Source organism: Cryptomeria japonica, chromosome 9 (assembly GCF_030272615.1).
Source record: "Cryptomeria japonica chromosome 9, Sugi_1.0, whole genome shotgun sequence".
In the NCBI taxonomy this organism is placed as follows: Eukaryota; Viridiplantae; Streptophyta; class Pinopsida; order Cupressales; family Cupressaceae; genus Cryptomeria; species Cryptomeria japonica.
This window is the reverse complement of record NC_081413.1, coordinates 246,558,207-246,586,039: the sequence shown is the minus strand read 5'-3', so window position 1 is coordinate 246,586,039 and position 27,833 is coordinate 246,558,207. Positions and strand designations below refer to the sequence as shown.

The window sequence follows — 27,833 nt, the reverse complement described above, 5'->3', positions numbered from 1 at the left end:
AATTTCATCCTTGCAAGAGACCTTATCATATGTTCTCTATACAAGAAAACTTTTGATATCTCAATAGATGTTACTAAGAACTTTTAATAGCAAACTCAAAATTTTAAAACTATTTATCTTTTGATTATATTTTAATAAAATTAAAATTCTAAATCTACAATCAAATAGCTAAATTCAAATCAAACAAAACATTTTAAAAAAAAAATTATACATGAAAAATAAAATTTTAGAACATAAATAAGAGAAACTTACCACCCCACACACACCCCTTTAAATTTAAAATCTTAAAAATAGGAGCTCTAAAAACTAGTTCGTGAAACAGCTCATGAGACCCTTAATACGCTGTTCTATTGCGGAGCAACCCTCTTAAAGAGGGTTCGTTGTTTGCAGCTTGCTGAATATAAAAGGATGGTGTGATGGTAATTCTCAAATGTAGTCCTTAAAATCCATTTCATTCTGTAATAGACACCAACATAAAAGAACAATCAGAAGTGCCAAGAATTCTTCAGATCGGAACAAGCAATTATATTTTTGAAAGCCTCTAAGTCAATATGCTATGATAGATCAGAGAAAATGAAGGGCTTCAAGGAATTTTTGCTGCTGCTTGCATTACTGGTAATGCTTATCAGGCCATTGAATGGTGGCAGTGTGACACCACTAGAGGCAAAGCAGCTCAGAGATGAGGTGGATCATCCTTTTCTTTCTTTTACTCTGTTAATTTCAGTTTTGGGATTCTGTAAACAATTTCTTGGTTTTATTAAAGCATTCTTAATTTAATAACTCACTTCGGATTTTCTCTATAGCCATTCCGCTTTCTAACCTTTCGATTAGTTTTCCTTAGGTTAACGGTAAATCTCATTGTGATGTTTTGCCCTCGGCGAATGTAACAGTCATTTGTATTTTGTTTATCTATTTGTGGTAAATTCTATCCCTGCCACTAGACCTTTGTTTTAGGTATCACTATCAATTCCAGTAACATCACCCGGGAGTTGCACCTAGACTACGCAAGGACAACTAGATGCAGTACATCACTCAAATTCACCCACGAATGTATTTTCGAGGGATTTAAACATTGGGTTCTGGTACGAAGGTCTGTTCAAAACATAAAGTTGAGGTATACTGATTGATCAACTTGAGATATTAACCTAATTCAGTAAGATCAAAATGATAATATGGTGGGAGGCTGCGACATTCTACTTTTTCTCTGGATGTTTGGGCTTTAATTTAGTGTACTTCAATTTGATCTTAGCTTTGAACAAATACAACTTGCCAGTAGATATATAGAATAATTGGTGGGAATAATAATGAGTGACAGCCAAGCAAATGCAGTCAAGAGAGGATGACAGCCACGAATACACTTTGAGCAGCTTGAGATATCTGGCGGTTTCTAGCTTAGATCAAACTGATGATATAAAGAGGATAGAAAGCATTCATCATTTTTTAAGGTATTTAACTACAATTTAGTGTACTTTAATTTGATCTCAGCTTCTTTATCAAATGCAAGTTTCCGGGAGATTTATAGAATAATTGATGTGAATAGAAATGAGTTGCTGTCAAGCGGATGCAGTCCTCAAGGGTGACAACCGAAAGTTTGAGGAATATACCCAGTGATTGCCTAAAGAGGTGAATCCAATCTCACGTAGATTAGAATGATTGATGAGACGAAGAAGAGGGTAGGAGCTATGTGGTTGCTGTACTCTGGCGTTTGTCTTAAAACAATGTGTATGTCTTTCTGCAGAGTTAAAATTGACAAAGAAACCTTGATTCCCACATAACTGTACTCAGAGCATTAGTAAACAAACAAGAGTGGAATCCCACATTATCTAATCAGGGAATTCATGAAACAAAGGCTTGTAATTTATCATTGAGAATCCATTACACCTTGAAAGACAGTTGAGAGCAAGAGATAGTGGCACAGCCGGTGGGGTCTAGAAAGGGAGCAGTTCAAACAGAATAATTGCTGACTGTAGATTACAAATTTAAAGATTTCAAAAGCAATTTTTCTGAAAGATGTGGGATTGCAATATTCCATCAAGTGCTGTCAACTTGTCATATGTATTTTGTAACAGTAGAAACAAATAAGATTGATTAGTATCGTTTACACTGCAAGGTGTAATTAAAACCTGGTCAAGTCATTATGTGCATTAGAGAAAAGATATTAGTCTGTGTCCTCAAGACAGGGTGTCCAACAATTGGGATCAAACATATGGAGCTTAGTTGATTAGCGGGGGCAATATATGGAACAATGTGGTGATGCCAATCTTCATTGAGATGTTTTGTAGTTAAACTGTGCTTGTAGCACTTGTCACAGTGATCAGGTTAAATTTTTTTAGGCAGTCCAAGAAATCAGAACATCAATGAGTGCCAAATTCAGCGGGGCCAATGATAATAGTTTTATTATGATGTAGGCAGCGCAATATATAATATGAAATATGCACCTAACATGTCAGTACCTGAATCCATTGGGGCTTCCTACACTACAGCTGATTCCAGTGTACAGGTCAAAGATTCTAAAAGCTACACCAGCACTAAGCAGCTTATTAAGGATAAGGCCATTTGCTACTCGCATCAACTACTCTGCCAACTATTCAACAGTCAAATTAAAGAACAACAGTACCGTGAAAGTAACAGTTTCTACAGACCCTAATCCATTTCATGATAACAACAATCAGAAGATAACTACAGCTGAGGGCATCTTCAACCAGTATATAATTAGTGATGCAGCTGCTATGTTACTTTGGAAAGGGTTGAATTATTTGGTTGGCCCTTATTGACCACCCTTTGAAGGGGTTTTGGAGTATAGAAACTGCCATTCGGGCTTTCTTAATGGTGACGTTGAAGAAGTCAGGCAAGAAAGTATGTTAATTCTTTAACAAACATCATTACCTAAACCAAAATGTTTGAAGGGATGAAATGAAGGCAAAACATTGCTCAACAACAATCTTGACATTGCTTTATTAGAGTCAGAAGATAAAGAGAATGCTATGAGTATTATGAATAGACTATTATTAATAAATGAAAGACCTATCATCTGCAAACACCTATGCAAATTTCCAAATTGATAACTCTTGCATTTAATTCCATGATGTTAGGTCTTGCAATAGAAAAATAACTGTTTGCAAGCGCTTCTCATATCCTAAAGATTTATGGTCTTTTCAAAGTTTTAAAACTAGGATTTGATCTGCAGCCCCTCTTCATAGTTTTTACAACATACATGCATAGCTAGCCTTTTAGCCTAAGCCATTCAAGGTTACTCTTAATCTTTCTTTCATAATTCAACTGCGTTTGTCAACAGTAACACGCTGATTGGAGATTGAATAATGCTCTTAAGTTAGTTTCTGTGTGGTCTCATTGTTCACACAGATTCCACTTCAGGAGGCAATACATGTGATTACAAAATTAACGAAACCATAAACAGCCAATTTAAGTTGTGTCTAGAACCTACAAAATTTGGATTTCAGGGAATAATTCTATGAACAAATATAGGGTATAACCATGGGTCTACATTGTGACCTGTAAACTGAGGTGGATATTCTACACTCACAGTCATCAAGGAATGGATTCAACTATGCTACAACCTCTTTAACACACTTAAACTGACATTCTCACCATCTACAATGGTTTCCAATGCTCAAATACAAGTAACCATAAAAAACAGGACATTGGTACTCACAAATGCGAATTAAATATATATGCAAGCACAAAATCTGGAAACACACATTTATCTCGAGAAAACCAACATCAGGTCAAAATCATCATTTTAGAAAGCAAGAACTTCCTCATCCACTATGTATCAAAGAAGTACAAGTGTTTACAGAAGCTACTCAGTCTCCTAACAAGCTCACACATTGATTTTGGAGCTCTGAACGCATTTACATTGTACTTTGTTAAGCAGACTTGAAACACATCTACAAACTTAACAATTGCTCTACACAACACCAACAAGAGTGTCCACCCTCTTCTAGAGGTGAAGGTTCATAATAAATCCTTCTTGATTCACAACCATCTGAAGACAGAATATCAAACACCAAAAATTGAGAAAAACACTTTACTTTCTAGTTTCTAGCTCTCTGTTCGTTCAGAATGCATTTGCCACTTTGTAAGTGGCAAATTTGCCTCCAAATGAAGCATTTACTCGTTTGCCAGCCACAAATTTGCCAGGGTGAATGCAAGTTCACCATGAAGCAATTGTATGTTTGCCACTTTTTGGCCAATCATTTAACTTAGTTCTTTTGAAGGCCATAATTTTTGCATATGGACTCAAAACTAGGTGCCATCTTTTATTGAAATTGGACTAATTTTCGAGGGGTATCTGAATTTACACTTAAATTCAACTTTTGATCCCATCTTCACATTCATTTTGCCCTTGCAACATAATGTGTTTATGAGGTCCACACTGAATTGAAACAAACTCGGGAGATGTCTTATCTGCCAACGGAGATTCCAAGATGTTGCATACCATCCCGAAACCTTCATAGGCATAATACAATTAGGTCACCGACCATAAACATCTCAGTTACACTGGTCGAATGATAAACTCCTCCATTAGGCGTCTTGATGACACTTTGCGAGCTACAATGACATGAATGTGAGGGTCCAAGTGTCCACTCAATCCATTTATGGAGCAGATTATCTTCTTGTTGTTCATGGATTACTTTCAACAAATTCCCACGCAAACCAAAATGCTGTTTCCGATGTGTCTGACACATTTGCTGTTTGATCTCATGAGAAAGAAAAATTGAACAGCTTTTTCAATCATTCCAGTTGCGTTGGAGGTAACTTTATCTTCAATATGAAAATTAAAATACATATATATCATATAAAAAGTGTAAAATTACAATAAAGTGCCCAAAGGCTGCAAGTTTTAACTACAGAGTGACAAAAGCATAGAAAATATGCAGGTCTTCCCAATCAATTTTGACTCTATACAGCTGGGATGAACCACCAACCTTCAGCATGAGAACGTGACAATTTCCTTGCTAAAGTTCTATACATGGATGTGACATCAGCTGCATAGACTGACAATGTCATTGACATGAAAAATGCCATCTAGTGCTTAATTCTTTCTTACATGAACACCTTGTCAGGGAAAAAACCTCACATAGCTACAACAGTCTTGACACCAAAATTGATCAAAGCAAGGTTTTTCCTCTCCAAGCTGTATTGTACAAACCTGCAATAGCAGGCGTACAGACTAATGACATGAGCATTCTGAAGTTATCTTTTGATATGTATTTTTTCCTCTTAACTGGCCCTATAATCTTTTAATGAAAAATGTCATTCCCCCACCTTGACAACAAATACCTTGATAAAAGAAAATTGTCTTTTTGAAGACTTCACAATTTCCTGAGACTTAGTATAGATCAGGTAGCAGATTGTATGATTGAAAGGAGTACTAATTGGTCTAAACAGTCAGCAATAGAAGGAAACAGTTCTCTCCCATCAGTATACATAGCGCTCAATACACAATAAGCAAAGCACAAGCCTTTTATCCTTAGTCAAATTAGGCCCGGTTAACCATGGCTAAAGGGAGGGGTAGGGCCAGATTCTATACGTAACATGCCTATAATTATGGTGTGTGGGAACTATAGGGCTAGACTATGATTCTCCAGATTCTATACGTAACATGCCAACATTAAGAGATTCTTCCTAATCAATGACCAAGCAGCACCTTTTGGGCAAGGTTCTACCTTTTCCATGGAAGCACTTCTTGGATTTTTATAGTGAGAAATAGATGCCCGGGTTCTCTATTAGTTGGTGGGATTGAATTCTCGTGATCATAGAATTGTAGGGGCTCAGCTTGCATTTGATAGTTGCTAGCCCTTGTTGATTTTATGATCAGACTGATAACAAAGAACATAAAACAATAAACGCAATACACATAACACAGTAGTACCCTGGAAACCTCCCTCTTGGAGGTGAAAAACCCAGCAACAATTATCTCAGTTTATATTAGATCAAACACAGTAGCACAATTACAACATTCCCATGCTAGGGCAGACTTATTTGAAATGCTATGACCTTGACAATCCTTCAAATGCAGATCGCTGTCACTGTAACTTCATTCGGCAGCACTGAAGGATGTTTGCTCAGCTTGGAATACAAGTTCGCCAGCCTTTAGACAGATTCAGGAACCCTCGGTGATTTGCTGATTGCAGAGATAGGAAATTCGCTGATTGTATTGATGATAGAATGATCACAAATCATCTTGTATATATATGAATTAATGCCTCCAATAGATCATAGTCGACCTTGAGGTTTTGGCGCCAAGAATAGGATCAGACCTTTAATTACAAGTTACATATAGGTCGGCCCTAATTACAAGTTACATAATTGCACAAGGGGTTCGCCCATTTAGGGTCAGACCTAAATGCTTTACAAGTTACACAAATTACATGCTGCCGCCCATGATTACATAAATAACTTAAACTAGAATCCGATTCTAGCTACATATTTCAACACTCCCTCTTAGCTAGAGAGGATTTTATGAATAATCAAGTCACATAGAGGCTACCACCATGGCTACTCCCATGGATGAAACACATGATACGTTCACCATAGCTACTCCCAGAGGGTGAACGAACTCATCATGGAATTTCTTGCATGATACCCACCATACCTACTCGCAGAGGGTGGGACCACCATGCCTACTCGCAGAGGGTGGGACCACCATGCCTACTCGTAGAGGGTGGAATTTCTTCCATGATACCCACCATACCTACTCGCAAAGGGTGGGACCACCATGCCTACTCACAGAGGGTAGAATTTCTTCAATGATGCCCACCATACCTACTCGCAGAGGGTGGGTCCACCATGCCTACTCGCAGAGGGTGGAACAAGGGCTTTCACCTCAAACTTCTCCCAGAGAAGAATGCATCACCACCATGCCTACTCACAGAGGGTGGATCCACCATACCTACTCGCAGAGGGTGGAACGAAAACTATTACACAAAAGATGAGTCTTCCACTGAAGCTGAAAAAAACTGGCTCCCTGTGAATGTTATAGCCTTCTTTTTCGAGAAGACATCTTCAGCCACCAACTTAGTCTCATGGCAGCAAGCTGCATCTCCATTCTTCAGCCTGCGTGACTTTCCCACAGGATGTATCAAGCTCATCCACCCTAGAATGCAATCTCCGTCCTAAAAACATTCAAGAGAGGTTACCAATAGTTTAAGACTATCATACATGATTCGCTATCCAATGAATTGATAACAGCATGAAAAATTCAAAAAATACTTATCTCTTTATAAGTTAGTTTTCAACATAACCATCCACTTAGATCACACTGAATCATCTGATGATGGCTATGTGGCCTTCGGCCCTCGCCATCACTCAGAATCCATTCTCATCTATAAGCACTTCATAAATACCCTCGCCACAGGAGTGTGAATTTAGTTTGAAGTCTGGACACTGCTTTGATCTCTCAGTCTGCAAAAAGGATACGAGATCTACCTTCAAGCTGTTAGGCTTTATAGAAGGAACCCGCTCTGATACCATGTTGATTTTATGATCAGACTGATAACAAAGAACATAAAACAATAAATGCAATACACATAACACAGTAGTACCCTGGGAAAACCTCCCTCTTGGAGGTGAAAAACCCAGCAACAATTATGTCAATTTATATTAGATCAAACACAGTAGCACAATTACAACATTCTCATGCTAGGGCAGACTTATCTGAAATGCTATGACCTTGACAATCCTTCAAATGCAGATCGCTATCACTGTAACTTCATTCGGCAGCATTGAAGGATGTTCGCTCAGCTTGGAATACAAGTTCGCCAGCCTTTAGACAAATTCAGGAACCCTCGGTGATTTGCTGATTGCAGAGATAGGAAATTCGCTCATTGTATTGATGATAGAATGATCACAAATCATCTTGTATATATATGAATTAATGCCTCCAATAGATCATAGTCGGCCTTGAGATTTTGGCGCCAAGAATAGGATCAGACCTTTAATTACAAGTTACATATAGGTCGGCCCTAATTACAAGTTACATAATTGCACAAGGGGTTCGCCCATTTAGGGTCAGACCTAAATGCTTTACAAGTTACACAAATTACATGCTGCCGCCCATGATTACATAGATAACTTAAACTAGAATCCGATTCTAGCTACATATTTCAACAGCCCTACCCCCTTAAAATAGTAGGGGCTTGAATAAGGCTACCTCTCCTCTAATCATAGTTGGAGGGGGGACTTGATATTGGGGGGTCGATCCAAATCTCTGTGGTTCGACTAATGTTCCTGGGGGCTGCCAAATTAATTAGTAAATTAATGACATGCCCTACTATAGATAAACTTGCATTCGATAGTTGTGGCAAATAAGCTAGAATCATGAGAGGGGCGAGCCCATATATATCTTATGGTGAGGCATACTATAAAATCCTATTCACCATTGGAAGGGAATGTCAAGGCATTTGATCATGAGTAGAAGCAGGGCCGAACCTTTATAGAAAGTACTCACTTTCCTCCCCTTTGACAACCGTTTCGGGTGAGGCGTGCATATTCATTTGATCCCTAACAGGTGAGCAACCAATGGGAGAGTGATAACATTGACATCAAGGATTTGTTGTACTTTATCCCTCAAGGTCCAACATTCACTAGTGGAATACCAAGCACTGGATGATATGCATAGAAAGGAGAATTTGTTTTATTATGGTTATGAGATTTCTTAAGTGTTAGAGGAGGACGTTTTATGTTGGATTATTCATTTAAATTCCACTAGCCAAGTTTCATTATGCTAGGTGATCAAGGTAAGTCATATGAATTTGAATAGCTAGCAACCTATGCTATGTTGGGTGATTCATAGGCCACCAATACTACAATAGATAGATTGATAACCACACCTCAGGGGGCATTATGAAAAAACACCACCACAAAGGGGGCGCTTCAATGAGATCATAACTTAGGAGGCCATATGCCCCCTTGAAAATATTGACATATTACTATGTTGATATTTTAAGAAATATAGAAGAGAAGGGGATCCTCAAGAAGGATGCACACCTCCAAAGCAAATTGTCATTGCCCCCCAGTGTATAGACGAGGACAACCACACTAGTGACTATTATGTTGCTACCATAGACAAATAATGGTTGCATGTGAGATTGTACCACCATGAATGACAATGAATCCCCATGTAGAGCTACAAATGTCACATAATGAGGAGCAACATAATAGAAAAAGATTTATCAATTGTGAGGGATAGGACAAAGGAGAAACCCAATGTTGCTTATTATACGAAGAACAAATAGGTGCATGTGTATGATAATGAGATCACAAATTTGTAACAGTCCTAACATAACCTTTATTAACAACCCAGACATGAGTGATATCATTGAAGAATCAATTAAGATTAAATACTAGTGGGAAGTGATTAAGTCTGAAATAATAATAATATTAAGGTAGTGATCATACATGAGGTGTACCCCCTTGGCAATTTTCCAAATAGAAGTCCAGACTAGTGATCAATCACTGTCTACCACTAACAAAGGAATGAAGGAATAACAAGATCGATATAATGCAGAAGTATTTGGTAAAAAATTTATTGAATTAATGAATGAACAAAAGGTTCATTTATAGATTACAAGGGAACGATGTTTCTATTAAGAAACAATCGTCAAAATTAGAAAGAATCTAATATGTACAAACTATACAATATTGACCATTAAACAGAATAGAAAGATATAATACGAAGATATTATACTAATACCCTACCTTAATGGTCAATCTGTCTACTACACCAAGCAGCCCCTTGAACTTAACAAACTTATCTAGATGTAGGGACTTGGTGAGGATATTTGTAGTATGGTCCTTAGTAGGAACATACTGCAAATCCACGGATCCATCTTCAACCAGCTTGCACATGAAGTGACAATGAAACTCAACGTGCTTGGTCTGCTCATGGAAGATTGGATTTTTGGCAAGTTTCAGCACCCCTTGATTGTCACAGAAGAGGGGTGTAGGATCGGCTTGAGATAGTTGGATGTCTGAAAGCATCCTTCGAAGCCAAATTGCCTCACAAGCTGCCTTGACTGTTCCTCGATATTTAGCTTCAGTTGAGGAAAGAGCTATGACTTGCTGCTTCTTACTGGTCCAAGTGATAGCATCGGTGCCCAAACTGAAGACATACCCGGAAGTGGACTTTTTGTCATCAACAGACAATGCCCAATCCGAATCTGTGAAATTGATGAGTCTGGGATCTTCGCTCCGTCTAATCCTGTTGCACTGATGAGACTGATGAGACAGACACCCAAGTCTAAAGCCTTCAAAGGTTGATCCTTTGAATTTACAACTGGAGGAGAGAGCTGAAATGACCCTCGTTCCTCATCAAAAACCACGTCACGATTGAAGATGAGACAATTTGTCTCGATGTCAACTGGTCGGTAGGCTTTGTGATTATCACTGTAGCTGGTAAGCATGAGTTTCTGGCTCTTGGCATCCAACTTGGTGCACTTAGCATAAGGGATCCAAACAAAAGTAGTGGAGCTAAAAACTTTCAGGTGACTAATTCTGGGCTTGTGGCCTGACTAGGCCTCTTTTGGAGTCTTCTTCTTCACAGCTATAGTAGGAGACCGATTCAAAAGATAGATTGCAATGTTGACTGCTTCAGCCCAAAATTTCTTCAGAACACTCTTGTGTTCAAGCATAGACCAGGCCATTTTAGTAATCGTGTGGTTTCTTTGTTCGACGACACCATTTTGTTGAGGGGAGGTGTAGTGAGTTGGCGCTTGATGCCATGTTGTTCACAAAAATGGGAGAAGGCAAAAGAACAAAATTCTCCCCCATTATCAGACCGAAGAGTAACAATAGGATTACCAGACTCTTTTTCTACTAAAGCGTTAAATTTTTGAAAAACAACAAACACCTTTCATTTCTGATGAAGAAAATACACCCACATTTTTCTACTATAATCATCAACAAAAAGTAGAAAATACCTGGACGCAGTGATAGAAGGAGTAGACATAGGCCCACAAATATCAACATGGACTAGTTGCAATACCTTAGAGGCTCTCCAGAAGTCGCCTTCCAAAAACGGAGTCCGATGTTTTTTGCCAGCTTGACATGCTCTGCAAACTCCAAGGTTCTGGGTCTGAATTTTTGGCAATCCGATGGCAAGATCTTCCTGAACAAGCTGAGATAGATAGTTCACATTCAAGTGCCCATAATGTTGATGCAGAGTGTACTAACAGAGGAGCGCTTGGCTGCCATGGCAAGCTCTTGAGAATCACCAGAATCAACTAATCTTAATAGACCATGATTCTCAAGACCCACAACAATAGTTGTTTGAGTCTCCCGATCAATGATACTGCACTGATGTGAACTGAAGGTCACGTTGAGTGGAGGAGAATGTCTCACAATTTGACTGATTGAGAGAAGGTTGAGTTACATTCCTAGAACATAGTACACATCGAGGAAAATTAATTTCCTCTCTCTAGATCGAATCTGCACATTGCCCTTTCCGACAATTGTGTACCCTTCCCCTCCAAAAATAACTGAATCTGAGTAAGGCTGAAAATCAGTGAACCAATCCCGGCGATGAGTGAAGTGGTGTGAAACACCTGAATCTATATACCAGGCAGAGGATTTGACATGGTCAGCAGGTCTTTTAGCCATGAAGGCGTATAAGGCAGACTCACTCTACTTAGTGTGCTCCGCTACATTTGCTTTTGGTTGCGAACCACTTTGCTTAGCTTGTGCAACCAAGCGTTTACGACACTCAAGCTTCATATGACCAAACTTATGACAGTAATTGCAATGAGCACTCTTCTTCTTCGAGCTTTCTGAAGACGGAGTAGAGTTCTTTTGTTGAGAGGGCTGAGAAGACTGAGATTTGCCTTTATCCTTCTGAAAGGATTTGGCTGTGAATGCTTGTTTTGTAGACGATGAGCTGGTATCGCTGCCAAACTATTGCTTCCATCGATCCTGCTGCAGAAGTTTAGTGAAGAGATCAATGAACTTCAAATCAACACCAGTTGAGTTGATGTTGAGAGTTTCGACAAAATGCTCGTAGGACTTTGGCAAATTTTTCAAAGTTATGACGACCATGTCGTCCTCCATTTTTCGGCCGATGGCTTCCAATTGGTCATGAATTTCCTTGATCCGATTGAGATGATCCAGAAGGGATTTTTTTTCATCCATGACAAGAGAAGAGCATATTTTTCAGAAATTAGGCTCTTGTCATATCAGACGTCTTATGTAGTGTCTTGAGATGCTTTCATATCTTGGCAGCTGTTTTGTCGGAAGGTATCTAAGGAAGCTGATTGTTGATCATTGAGAGCTTGATGAGCATGACAGCTTCACAATTTTGCTCATCGAACTTGGTTTGATCAGGACCGGCTGCAGAGGGACTTGAGACTTTGCCAAGAACCAACTTATCAATAACATGATACTCAAAAATTGTGAGCATCCGCTGGCATGAATATCGAGGCAGAAGATGCGTGAAATTGTGTATACACGACGCGTACAAGAAAATGGAGGCAGAAAACTGGCATTGATTTCGAGGTGGAATGAAGAATTTTTTTGGCACGGATCCCAATGTACAGATTTTTGAGCACCTAGATAAGTTTATGAAAAACCCCAAAAAACCCAGATAGTAGTTTTCTGAGAAACCCTAGATGCGAAAAAAGAACCCAGAAATTCTTTATGACTGGCTGCTGGAAAACATGGAGGGTTGAAAATAAACCCTAGGTGGCTCGAAAAAGAAAATAGATCACCAAAACCTGTAGAAAATCGCACACCTAGATCGTGAAATTCGCGAAAAATCACCAATCGGGCAAAAAAAATACTGCTACCGCCTAGGAAAACGAAGTTTGCAAGTGCTGTTGGGTCACAAAGATCTGCAATGAAGGGTATAGAGATCATGAAAAAATGCCGATCGAGGGTGAAAAAAATCGCAAGTAGAATTGCGGGGTGCAGAAAAATGTCGTTGCCGCCATTAGAAATCACAAACCTGTATCGGAAAATACAGACGTTGTGGGAAGAGCAAAATGGGCCGCGACGCGAGAGAAAAAATCATAGGTTGTGAGCAGAGAGAACGCAAAAAAAATCGCGCAAAATGCACGAATGGAGGTACGAAGAAGTTGCGTGAGCTCGGAAGAAGACTAGAATTACGAGCGTGAAAAATTGCAGAAGAAAACAAATGGGCGGAAAATGGAAAACACGAAAAAGAATCACGTGAAACCCCACAAACAGACATAGGCAGGACTAAAAACGCTACTTGGAGTATTTGGAAAAAAAAATTCTCTTCGAAATATTTTCACTAAAAGTTTTTTTAAGGATTATAAAATTTTTCGAAAAAAATATTTAGCCTATGGCTCTGATACCATAATACAAAAGTATTTGGTAAAAAATTGATTGAATTAACGAATGAACAAAATGTTCATTTATAGATTACAAGGGAACGATGTTTCTATTGAGAAACGATCGTCATAATTAGAAAGAATTTAATATGTACAAAATATACAATATTGACCATTAGATAGAATAGAAAGATATAATACGAAGATATTATACTAATACGATAAGAGATTAGTTAAGGAAAGATTAAATCCAGAAAGTGCGATTGGTTAAAAGCAAAAAGGTGTGAAGACAAATAACAACCATTGCAAACACTTGCCCCTTTGGAAGAGACGTGACTCTTGAAGATAGAAGAAGGTATAAATAAAAATAATTGGCCTCCAAGAATCATCATGGAGCATCATGGAAGAGAAGGAATTATCACAATGGATCAAGTGGAAAATCATTCCAATTTAAGGAAGCAAATAGACTTAAGATCAAACGTCCACAATTCCATCAGGGAATCACACAAACACCATCAGATCGAACATCAACTAGAGATCAGATCCCTAAGATAAAGGCAGCGATCAAGGAGACAGATTCCGACATCTCATATTATTATTATTAGAACTAACACTTTGTGGTATAACTATTGCATTTATATCCCTTGGTAATCATGATCTTATACACACACACAAACACACACATATATGTATATACATACATACATACATACATACATACATATTATGTATGTACATACATACACATATATATGAAGTTCGCTCACCTCTCCTCCAACATGAAATTCGCTCACCTCTCCTTCAACATGAAGTTCGTTCACCTCTCCTCCAACATGAAGTTCATTTGACAAGCTAGTCTCTTCGTCAGGATTCATATATGGAATATAACATTTAAGTATAAGTGCTTATACTTTAAGTTATATTCCATATATATTGTCAGGATGTTTGAGAGTCGTTCGGACCTCCAGGAGTTATAATGCAAAATCTAGTTTTTGGAGGATCCTTCAAATTTCTAGACTTGGTCAAATTTCAGGACAATTCAGGATCAGGATGACATTCTAGACTTGTAAGGCGAGTTCGCTCTGATCTTGATGTAAGGTACGAGACTTATCAGGACACTATGCATTCAACCAAGGCTTGATTTAGTACCTTGAAGCATGACCAAATAGTACACAAAAAAACCCTAGGAATGATCTAAATAACCCATAATCACTCAACTGACCTAACCTCCTTCACTTCACCTTGAGGAGATCCACCTGGCTTGATGACCTTTGAGAAACTCAATCCCTTCAATGCAAAGGCTAAGACACTAAAACAACCAACAACAAAACTAAAAGAGCTTACCCTAGAAAGCAAAAAGTGGGGGATCCCCATTTGCAATGGGGGCGATGTGTGAATACCTCAATAGTAAGCAATGTAGCTCACTTGGGTTTGATGATTACAGTGGTGTTGAAGCTAGACTTTGAGTTTTTCACTAATCACGGCTTCCCCTGAAAACCATAATGACTCGGAGTTTATTAGTGTGTAAAGATATAATAACCAAAAGATGTTGGTATCAAGACATAGAAAGTGGTTCTCTTCCAGGTCAAGTACAAGTCCTAACCAAATGATAAAGCCGGAGAGGAATAACCTCGGATTCAAAGCACTTCATGAATAGATATCTAAGAAATGGACCAAACACGAGATCCAAGATTTTGCTAGTGTGTGAGAAAACAACACAAATGCCTTTCTCACAAATGAAGGTTCCGACTTAAGACACCTAAACTAAGAAAACCGACCGACTCAAAAGCACACTAAACTCAAAGCAAACTAAGCTAAAGCACACAAAAACAAACCACACTAAGGCAAACCAAAAGCAAACGAACTAAAGAAAGCAAACACTTAAACTACTTGAGCCACTCAAGATCATGAGTCAAATGACTCAAGGCAAATTAAGAACGAGGCTCAAAAGACTTCTAAAGAAACCAAAACACACGAAAGGAAAACCTACTTTTGAAGTTATATACAAGACTCTTGTACTTGACACGACTTGAATAAACGACATATGTACATGAATTTACATGATTTCTCAGGTTTTGCAACAGGAGTGTGGCAAAAGTGATAGTTCGCAATCGAGCAAATTCATCCTTGAATACGGAAAAACAAGCTCTCACCATGCATCTATCATATTCAAGTAATTCCTCACGTAAGATAAGCAATTGAGGCAATTCATTAGGACCGTGATCTATCCAAATGCAAGTTGTTTTCCCCAAATCCCCGTAATCAAATTCATTCAAAATTGAGAGCAAGGTTAGAGACAACCTCACGTCGCTCGTGCTCGAATGGAAGTGTTTGCTTGCCATTCAGTGTATTGTCGGAAGCGAGATCATCGACAACTTCAGGAGGTCGCCATTGGTGATGTACCATTCCACGAGCATTGGCAACTTGTTGATCCTCACTTGCGAGCTCTTCTTTGAATAAGCTTAGTGCCCCTAAAATAGTCCGACCTTCTTTTCTTTCTCAATGACATCTTGCATAAACCATGCATCCTTATGAAATTCTGTAAGCATATCTTTGAAAATGAGAGTCTCCTTGAGTGTTTGATCTTCAAAGATTTCCTCTAGTTCATCAAATACGATCTTTGGTGGTATTTCATCTTCAAGCATTGCCTTGGGAGGCCAAAGTTGATGATGAATCACATCACTCACCATAACTTGTTTGTCTTGAAATTTTTTTGGCAGTGATTCCATTTGTACTTCTTCCATGATATCTTTTAGCGTCCCCTCAACTAGTATGATGGTAATGACGTCTCTGAGCGCCCCCTCGAATTGTTCTTCATATTTGGGCTCACTTATGATGATTTGCAATTCTTCATTCAACATGTCTATATGATTGTCTCCTCCTTCAAGAGTGCTAGTTGAATCTTCTTGTATCTCTTTCTCAAGGATTTCCTTTCGTAGCATGAATTTTTTTTTTTTAAGGAATGAGTCGTCTTCTTCCTTGATTGCTTGTTGAACACTTGATCATCGTTTGTCACTACTTGAGCATTTTCAATTGTTTCTTCAACTTGCATTCCATAGCACTCTTCTTCAGGTGCAAAGTATGGTGAGCTATCCATTGCAATACATTGATCATTAGGTGAACTTGTGGCATCAACATGCAACTGCCTTTCTCCATTGTCTAGGGATGCAGCAATGTCTTGTTCATATGTTCATCTGAATTGAGCTGCGAGGTACACACTCCATGATCTATTCACAATACACTCTTCCTCGGATAAGGCTAGCAATCCAAACTGATATCTGACTTGGTTGATAGCCATTTCGCACAACGAGCAAGTAAATTCGGAGTGAGGTGCATTATGAATCCTACACCACAATGGTAGCAATATGCTTTCTAAATGCATTTCACCATTCAAGATGAGTTGGCTTTCAATCATCCATAAGAAACTTGAAAGAGGATCCTTTCTTTCTAGGATACTAAAATTGCTTTCTTCTGCTTCCGGCCTAGGAACATCCCAAAAGAAAATCTTTCCTTGCGTTGCTGATTCCATCCTTGATAAGTATTTCAAGCAATGCATCTCATCATGTTCATCTGTCTCATAGATTCGACACTGCCCTAGCCTTGCAAACTCGGACAAGCGGCGTGGGTAAAGTTGTGCATTCAATCTTCACCAAAGTTGAGGAATATCAACTTGTTGCTCATTGTAAGATTGTTGTTGCTCCATCGAGAAATCTTCCCTTTTTGATTTTTTGATTTTTTACTTTTTTTTTGATTTTTGGAATAAGAGAGATCTAGCAAATCTCAAATTCAACTCGAAAGCTCAATTGGTTCCAACTGCGTGAACTGCTTCTTTTCTTCGCAAGTCTACCAAAGGATGACTTCCAGCATCAACTGCTTCATTCATGTATCCACAATCATGCCTTCCTTGTACTTCAATTCTGTTGAGCGTGAAGATGACTCTCCATTGATCTTCCTTGGATTCACCTATTCAAAAGTTCACATTCGCTATCATGCCCTCTTAATTCTGTTGAGCATGGGACAAGGATGAAAAATTCTTTAAGATTACTTCCGCAAACATGAATTGATAGAATCTGGATATCAGTTGTTTAGGCATTCATCGCGATCATGCCCTCCTAGCGCCAATTCTGTTGATGTGTTTTTTACGCACATGCGAACACAAAATAAAATACCATAAGTATCTTATCCTCTCTTGAACAAAATCTCTGGGATGCTGAAGATTTGCTTAAGGACCATTCGAGAAGACTCCAAGGTTCATGAATGTAGGGTCACTACACGTGGATAAGCTCATTGGTTTGATGTGATTATGCTGGAATCACAAGGGGACATACATTCGAATGCCCAAGTGCTTGATTTACTGGGACTTAGATCCTATCTATTCGATTGGAAGATAAAAAAGGAGCAAAAGGAATAGGGTGTGAGAAGTCTATGCTAGGACCTAGAATGTAAGAAGATAGATGAATGACTAGGTGGAATCCTACTAAGCAAGGTCTCACCATCAAACTGAACAATTTGACACAAGCTTAGTGTAATCTTCTAAGGACGTTTCAAAGATGTTCGAATAAATACCTCCAAACATTGATCGGCATTCAAGTTAATTCATAAGCAATCAGTGTAGGACGATTCGAGTTTAAGCTCATGTCACTCCAGTCGACCACGCAAAGCACACTTACAATCAGTAAGAGGCTAGTGGTATGGACTAAATAGATTCCACATAAATACATTCAACAACTTCTTCCATTCAATCTAATCAACATGAAAATAAATTGAGAAGTAGAACCATGAGGCTTGTTGAAATAACGAATTTCACCATAACTTCAATGAAAAGAATATCTCATTTACAAGTCATACCAACAATTCTTCCTTCTCTTAATCTACTCTAATTCTAATTGTTATTCTATTCTCTCCTAACTATTAGCTATTAACTATTAGCTATTTGCTAACTATTCACTAATAGCTATTAACCTTTACAAATGAAAGACTCTGAGCTTTTATAGAGAGTTCATTTACATTGAATGGCCAGGATTGAATCTCCATCAATGGCCAAGATTTTACAATAAAACCCTAATTAGGGTTTGTTATAACAAACTTCTCCATAGCTAGTGAGAAAATTACATTCAAAAAGTGTGGACCAATAGATATCAGGGGTAGGTGCCTCGGAGTTCCTGCCATCACTCGTGAGTCAAGTACGTTGAATCAAGACATGCAGATGTGGAACCCCTCTAATTGGTAGAGATAGTGACTGGGATGATGACTGGGATGCGACCTCCAACTTGCCCTTTGTAGGTTTGATCTTCTAACTTTGATTAACTCTTCTGAAATTGTTTGCTTCTTCAATCGTGCTCGATGTAGGCTTCAATCATAGATGTGCGAGGTGTAGATCTTAGTTTTGAAGTATTGATGTACTTCTGATGTCACTGCTATCTTTCTCCTTTGAAACTCCAAACCTTTTCTCTTGTGACTCTTCATGTCCTGCATAACAAACAAGCAAGGATTACACATACTTAATATAGGTTGATTAAAGCATATAAAGAGGATTTGCCATCATGAAGCAACACTTGAAGTTGCTTTTTGCTCGTGAAGAGGGGCTCTTGAAGTGTATTCCATCCCTAATGTTCATTAAGTTTCTCCTTGCCTTAATCTTCTTCATTTCCTTGAACTTTGCTCATACCCTTCAAATTGTGAAGTTTACTCATGTAGGTCAAATCTTGAAGTTTAGTTTGCATACGCTTTGTTCTCCTTGTTTGATTCATGATCTTCGCTTCATTCTTTCAACTCTTGAAGTGAGAACTTCGCTCACTCCCTTCAACTCATGAAGTAAGCACTTCGTTCTCTTTGTTCAATGCATGAAGTTGTAAGATCGCTCTACTTTGCTCCTCTAAATGAGATCATGAAGTTCATTTGATATTGTATCCTCTTTGGGCGATTATCCTTTTCTTATTCAATTGTGCTCATGCTTATGAAATTCACTCTCCTTGGTGAAAACATGAAGTTCACTCACCTTTCTCAACTATTGAAGTTAAAACCTCGCTCACTCACTTCAACTCATGAAGTAAGCACTTCGCTCTTCTCCTTCAATGCACGAAGTTGATATATTTTGTCTTAATATCGCTTCATTTTGTTAGGTTATGAACTTTGCTCCAGAGTGCTTGAACTTGAAGTTGTCAATTTCGTTTTAAAATGCAAATTTGTGAAGGAAGGAATTTCGCTCTATGGTGGTGAAACATGAAGTTCGCTCCTATCATCTCCAAGGTGAAGTTGGCTCCTTTCCTCTTGAACACGAAGTTCGCTCCTCTCCTCTTCAACATGAAGTTCGTTCCTCTCTCCTTCAACTTGAAGTTCGCTTACTTCTCCTTCAACTTGAAGTTCACTCACCTCTCCTTCAACATGAAGTTCACCCACCTCTCCTCCAACATGAAGTTCACTCACCTCTCCTTCAACATGAAGTTCGCTCACCTCTCCTTCAACATGAAGTTCGCTCACCTCTCTAGCAACGTGAAGTTCGCTCACCTCTCCTTCAACATGAAGTTCTCTCACCTCTCCTCCGACATGAAGTTCGCTCACCTCTCCTCCAACATTAAGTTCGCTCACCTCTCCTTCAACTTGAAGTTTGCTCACCTCTCCTCCAACATGAAGTTCGCTCACCTCTCCTCCAACATGACGTTCTTTTGACAAGCTAGTCTCTTCGTCAGGATTCATATATGGAATATTCTTATACTTTAAGTTATATTCCATATATATTGCCAGGATGTTTGAGAGTGGTTTCGGACGTCCAGGAGTTATAATGCAAAATCTAGTTTTTGGAGGTTCCTTCAAATTTCCTGACTTAGTCAAATTTCAGGACACTTCAGGATCAGGATGACATTCCAAACTTGTAAGGTGAGTTCGCTTTGATCTTGATGTAAGGGACGAGACTTAGGAGGACACTATGCATTCAACCAAGGCTTGATTTAGCAACTTGAAGCGTGACTAGATAGTACACAAAAAACCCTAGGAATGATCTAAATAACCCCTAATCACTCAACTGACCTAACCTCCTTCACTTCACCTTGAGGAGATCCACCTGGCTTGATGACCTTTGAGAAACTCAATCCTTTCAATGCAAAGGCTAAGACACTAAAATGACCAACAACAAAACTAAAAGAACTAACCCTAGAAAGCAAAAAGTGGGGGGTCCCCATTTGCAATGGAGCGATGTGTGAATATCTCACAACAAACATCAGCAGTCAACCATCGCTCCGCTGCTGTTCCCCTCGTCTCCTCATTGCCCCCAAATTAGGCCCTTGGTCCCCCGGTCCTTGAAACCTATCCTCATGTCCCCTCGTCAGGAAACTCCCTAGAAGATTGCAAGGAACACCCTTACAATCATGCCCAACTCCGCAAGATGGCACTTGTCTTTGGGAAGATGAGACATTGATGGGAAAATTAGGTACAATCTGTTAAGCGAGCAAAGAGGGCTCTGGCAAACATCCACTCTTGGGCTTAGTGTAGAAATGGCTTTGGACGGACCTATCATGTCTCTTCCTCCAAAACCTAATATGCATGTATAATAATATTATTGATAGTATGTGAATGCAATGTGATTTTGTCTAACTCTAATGATTAAATATGCATATATATATTATATATGTTTCCTATTTTATGATTGCAGTATTTAAATCCAAGAATTATGTTGTTTAAACTTTAAACTTTAAACTTTAAAGAGATATTCAACTTGGTAGATGCAACCCTAACCCTAATTTGTTGCATTTGTGATTCTAGGGCAAATTAGGGAGGGGACATTAAAAAAATGACAGCAGGTGTACAGAATGATGACATGAACTTTTTGAAGTTATCCTTTGATGTGTATTTCTGAATTTACCTTTGTAAACTGGCCGTAAAATTGTTAATATTAAATAAAAAGGTATGCATTTACATTTAATGTTGAAATTACTTATTTTTTTTGTACATTTATGATCATTTATTACTGATATGCCTGCTGCTGTGGAAATTTTTTATAGCTGGGATGTACCTACAATTATCCCTTCTAGCACAAGAAGTGATATTTTTCATTGCCCAGATGTACTCTACAGGAATGTGATATCACCTGTATGGACTGAGATGTCAATAACATGAAAAGTGTCTTCTAGGGATTAGCTCTCTCTTACACCATGTTAAGAAAATACCTTCATACAGTTACAATGGCCCTGCTACTAAATGTGATTAAAGGGATTCCATATCCTAGTAAGACAATATAGATCTGTGACAGTATCAATAATGTAAGGACTATGAAATCAACATCCTAAAATTATCTTTTGATGTGTTCCTACCTCTTACAACACCCCTCAAACTTGTCATATGAAAAATAAAACAGGTATTTATATTTAATGCTGAAGGTTGATGGTTCATCCCAGCTGTATGGAGTCAAAAAGCAATTGAAAACATGTCTGCACCCCCTGGATGGTAGGGGGATGTTTGGACATCTCCTAATGTACCTAGGCATTTCCTATTAAAAGAAACCAAGTACCCGGAACATTTCCCTTTTTTCTAAAACTTGAGGGATGGGGTTGGAACGTTTCCTACCCATCCTCACATCCATGGAACATACCCTATGGGGATGGGGTCAAATTTGGCAGGAGACGTTTCCTTGGGAGCATTGCAATTGATGTCCTGACCTCGTTTGAAACCCTAACTAGTAACTCAATTTTGAGAAGTCTCCTGGAGAGACAAAATTGCAAAAGTGTATCAAGAGGAGAAGTCAATGGTAGTTAGAAGACTGATACACAACAACTAAAACTATAATACACATAAACTAAGAACCGATCAAGCCTATTATATCTAGCAAGCAAACCGATGGGTTGAAGACTCATAAGCTTGAGTCAACTTGATTGATGCCACCAACAGTCATCATTGAGAAAATTATGATGTCAAAGGCATAGGAACAGCAGAGACGATATTGGTACCATCAATATATCGAGCAATGCACTCAGTTGTGGTGATCATGTGTACTAGTGTTAACAAGGAAGGGAGGAACGTAAGCATCATGGATATTAGTATCAATAATATAGAGAAAGAAACGGCAATTGCAGAGGCTATCGTATCTAAGGGTGCCGAAACATATACAAACTACTGTTAACAACTATATTATTAATAACATCGACTCAAACAAGGAGGCAAACCAGCAACTAATCGATGTCATTATGAAGATTGTTTCAGGCTCAGAGACAACAATTAGAGGAATTGATGAAGATCCGTAAGATTGACATTGACTAGCGACTATCACCTCCTAACCATATTGTTGATTATAGGGGCAGCAACTATAGTACTACCATATGGGATTGAGAAGGCATGATAACGATGTCATGTCCCCGTACCAAGTTAATATAATAGTATTCGATCTATCTCTAGTTGCTTATTTATTTAATTTAAATTATAAATATTCGGAAGAGATAATCATTTTTAACCGATTAAATAGTAAATAATCTAAGCAGATCTATTTCTAATCCGATACAAACTCAGAACCGATATCTACATCCAAACTAATGCATTAATAAGTAGTTATTTATTAATGATATAACTTATGTTTATATCCAAGAAGAACGATATTGACTAAGGTAGCGATTCTATATAATCAACAAATACCACCAATTTGTTATGAGGGGACACGTGAAGAATGGACTTGTCTCTAAGCTTTCGAGGAGACACAACCATTCGATTTTGAGGAATATATATATATATATATATATATATATATGTATTATAGTCTCATACAAAGGAGGGAGATAGAAGATAGGAAGGAAGGAAATCAGGCCTGAGTCCGATTGAAGAGGAAGAAAAAAGGAGAATATGCGATTCATGAAGAAGTCGTTTCTACCAATTGCAGTGGCATCAACAGCATAGAGGAATTGTCAAACCCAGAATTGAGGGTCTGCATTCAGGGTACCAAAATCAACACGAATCCAGCCCTGCAGAATTACTACAACAAGGATAATGTGCGTATCAGACTTTAATGTCAGATACTTAACACATATCTGATTAATTTCACTGGTCATATTTGCTAGATAACATGATATCTTGATATAAGTTCACAGCATGATAAGCTTAGAAATAACTAATATTCGGGTCTGGTAACACCATTAGATCTGCACGCATGGGTGAATTAGTCTCATACAATTAACTATTTAATACAAATTGCCAATTAATATTAGATTGAAACTGTTTGCAATACAGAAGCACTATTTATCTATTTTCATATAAAATGTATGCAATCTACTGTTGCATCTAGTGGGGGAAGATTAGAGGTGGAATCCAGTTGTAACGACGGGCTCACCAGGGGTCATAAGGACTCTGGGAGTCAAGGAACCAGTTTTTACTCTCTATGCCAAATTCACAAGGTGAAGTGTGCATGGGTAATGGACATGAAGGGCAAGCAACATGGGCCGCCAAGTCTAGCAAGGATGTTAGAAGCAACCATTCCTTGGGCTTGGTAGACAACAGACCCACGCAACCCCACTTATGTCTCATTTACCAACTTTTGTCTGCTTGCATTAGGATGGATTAGTACTGATGTTGATTGAACATGTATGTAGGTGTTTGCCTTTCATTTTGGGTGCAGGTCATCCTTACAAGAGACCACTCATCTCACATATGGTAAGTCTCAAATCTTAATTTATGTACTTTATGATTTTCTGATTATAATCATATTGTAGTATTGAGATAATAACTGGATTCGTAATCACATTAAGTAAGAACTATTATGAAAAGTTAAGTATAGTAATTGTCTCCTAGTTAAATTAAGTCATATATGTATTAAAATTATACATTACTTACTGTTAAAAAGGCCTATAACTAGTAGGGGACATTACAATTGACTCCTTGGGACAAACTTGGAATCTATTATGGTCTCCTTTTCTCCTTACTAAACGAATATTTAGCTGTAGAATGCAAACAAGTATTTTATGAATATAAGCCATAATGGCCTTGCTTCAAGAGTAGCTAACCATTGGTATATAATTTTTGCTTAAAGTTCTATTGTTGTTTACTGTTGTACGTTTCAGTTGCTATTTGTTACGATATAATCTTCCTACAATATCCGCTGAAGAACTGCTTCTAGAACTTACAATTAAGGTGGAGCATCAAGTCTTATTTACTTACATGTTGATATTTTTATGGTGCAGGTTAAGCAAATGTTTTATCATGCGTTTGATGGTTATATGGAACATGCTTTCCCCCGCGATGAGCTAAGGCCTCTCAGTTGTACAGGAGAAGACTCATTGGGTGGCTATGCTTTGACACTTGTAAGATTGGAAATTGTCACGCTGGAATTATTTGCTAGTGTGGATTATACTTGGTGAGATAATTTGTTATCACCTTTAATATTATGATTGTTACTAATTGCAGTGGTATCAATGATTATCAGATTGATTCTTTGGACACATTAGCATTGTTTGGTGATAAGGAACGGTTCAGTGAGGCAGTTAATTGGCTTGGCAAAAATGTGCATTTTAATAAAGTAAGTATTATTTGCTAAGTCTCAGTGTGTGTCATAATATTTCCATGGATGAAGCTCATTAACATCATCATTGTTATATATGCATAAACAATTTCTTCATGATATTCTTAGAGTTGTAATCTCAAATTTTTAGCTTATTCAATGAACCATAATGAGAACACGACATGGCTTCCTTATGTTTTGGAAATAATGTGCAGATAACAAGTTATTTATGCTATAGTTAGTAGATGATGTATTATGTTTTTGCTCTTTAGGAAAGTTCGAAATTCCTGTAATTGCAAATTTTCTATTCTTTTTGTAAAGCCCATTGGCCAGATCATGAAGAGCAAAGGTTGAAGAGGCAACTATATACTGTTTGAGAAGAGCACTAACTGTTATAGTTATCTGGATTTTAAGAACAGCTTGTTACTTATATCATCATGTACCTAGATTGGCATTATGTTTAAATTCAAGAACAAGCTGCAGTTATATATTCTGCTGCATAAATTATTTATCCGTTGGGTATTACTCTCATCGGGGACGTTTCACGTAAATGATGCCAACTTCAATCCAGCACTTATCAATCATGGTTTTACTGTTTAATTGCTATTAATTCTTGTTAGAAGTATGAGGATACCCAAAACATGTCTGTTTGAGTAATTTCATGTAGTCATGTACATCTTAAACTGATTGTTAAAAATATTGTGAAAGTTCATTATAGCTGCAAACTGTGAATCAATTGTCTTATGCCAAATATGCTAACCATACGAGGAGGGTCCCAGAGTTTTTGAAAACTTCCTCTTCCCCTGCTGAGATATGTTTATCTATGTATTGGGTACCGGATACAGATATAATTCTCCCAAACACACCATAGATACTGTATATACAAGTCCATATTAGTGCTGTATCCAATACGTTTGGATACAGTACCGCACTTTCTTGCAATTTTTTATAAAAAACATTAAAAGTAAATTGTTTGCACCCCCAAACATACACATACATGCACACACACATGCACATGCATTCACAGACACTTACACATAAACATACACATACATGCACATACATGCACATACATGTACATGCATTCACAGACACTTACGCATAAACATACACATTCACACACGTACACACCCACTCACTTAAAATGCTAAAGACACAAAATATAACAAAATTAATATTATAAAATATAAACTAAAAATGTAAAAATGAAGATATATATAAATATTATTCTTAATGTCGTGTTCTAGCCTTTAGATGTATAAATAACTGAGTATGTTTGTGTTTTATTATTGCTGTCTCCAGCCATGTTTGTATTCAGGGGTCTTGAAAATTTGCTGTATCTGTATTTTTGTACTGCATCCATGTCCTATATCATACCCATATCTGATATGGTATCCATTTCCATGCAGCTTTGCAGGAAACACAAATGCTATATCTAGCACTCAAATATTTATCCTCTATGAAATAGTTTGAAAAAGTCATTGCCCACTATTGTCCTAACAATTTGATCCTACACATTTTTGAAACTTCTAGCCTATCATACATGTATCTTTTCTTATACTTTGGTTCATGTAAGTAAGATCATTCTTTCTCATATCTCATCCTTAAATGTTTGAGTGCATTTCTTCAAATTTCTGCATATCAAAGTAATTCAAAACTTCAAACCCATAAGTCAAGACAAGAAGTCATGGTTCCCAAGATGCTGCAAAAGAACTTGAGAAAGTTGCAATCCCTGAATATTTGTGGAGTTGCGGAGTCCAAGTACAACCTTGCAAGTATATGCAGTCTTTCTCACCAACCCTGCAAGTCTGTATGTTTATAAAGCATTGGGTTTGTGGAACCTTTTAGCAGTTGTACACAAATGATGGTAGTGTTTGTGCCTGCCTCTTAGAAGTGTGCCCTATATCAAAGATAGGCCATTGATAAACTTTGACACGAGTTTTCACTGCATGTGCATAAGTCTCTGAAGTTGCCAATTACTCTCTTGCATTCCTGCATATCAGAAAGTAGCAGACACAAACTTAGACAATGTACACACAAATTTTCAAGCTTGCAAATGTCATCCTTGCACTTGCAGCTTGCAGCTTGCAAGCTGCTATTTCAGTGTAATGTTTATGTTGAATTTAGTGATCAGATTTACAAGAATGAACAGAAAAATGATAATGCACAGTAACAAGAAACAACACACACAATTAGAAGTGTACACAACACAAGTCTACCCTGGGAAAACCTCCCTCTTGGAGGAAAAACCCAGCATTAAGTGTCCCTGATTTGATTGATGTAAATCCAGTAACAATTACAGCATTTTCCTGCCTTAGGGCATAAATATAAAGACTTAGCTGATAAGGAATGGTGAACTTGTTGTCTGAATCAGAACTCGGCAGGTATATGATGATGCTCCAGTCTGAACCAGATTTGCAATCCCTTCACTAATAGTTGCAGGCCTTCTAAGATATTTGCTGACCTTTAATGGTGATGCATTGACTTTCCAAGATGGTTCGCTGACCTTCAGAGGTGGTTCGCTTGCCTTCAATGAAGATTCGCTAACCTCCAGAATGAGTGGGCAGATCTTGCATTATTTAGGAGTAGAGACAGCAGCATAGACTTTGCCTTAATCTTCAACTGGAAATTCGCATTAGTTGCAGAACTAACTTCACATTATTGATGATAAAACTGAGTGATAAATGCATACAAATGAATCTCTATTTATATGTGGCGTGGAGACCAATTCAAGTCGGCTTTACCTTAAGTTTTGGTGCCAAGACTTAATTACAATTATAAGGCTTACACGTTACCTTATGTCTTACCCTATTTTGGCGTCCTAATAATGATTAAGTTATATTGCAAGGGGAGCGCACCTATTTAGGGCCACACGTTAGATGAAGGGGTGTGTCCCTACGTTTGGTGAGCTTAATGCATTTGGGCCCAGCCCTATAAGGATTCGGATGTTGCCTTAAGGCAATCCGAATCCATTTGTTTTCCTAACCTAGTTACAAAATCAACAGTTTAGTGGTGCAGATATGAAATGTATGTGTATGAAACTTGCCAAAATTAGC

General features: G+C 38.0%; 1 protein-coding gene across 1 annotated transcript in view; it reads left to right on the top strand.

Annotated features, from left to right (window-relative positions):
* Positions 1-308: 308 nt before the first annotated feature.
* LOC131049988 (alpha-mannosidase I MNS4) overlaps positions 309-27,833 on the top strand; it is a 195,946-nt gene continuing 168,421 nt past the window's right edge. The window contains exons 1-3 of the mRNA XM_057984108.2: positions 309-684; positions 24,461-24,580; positions 24,703-24,795. Of these exons, the coding sequence (XP_057840091.2) occupies positions 574-684; positions 24,461-24,580; positions 24,703-24,795 (324 nt within the window). The 5' untranslated portion in view covers positions 309-573. The remainder of the gene's footprint in view (positions 685-24,460; positions 24,581-24,702; positions 24,796-27,833) is intronic.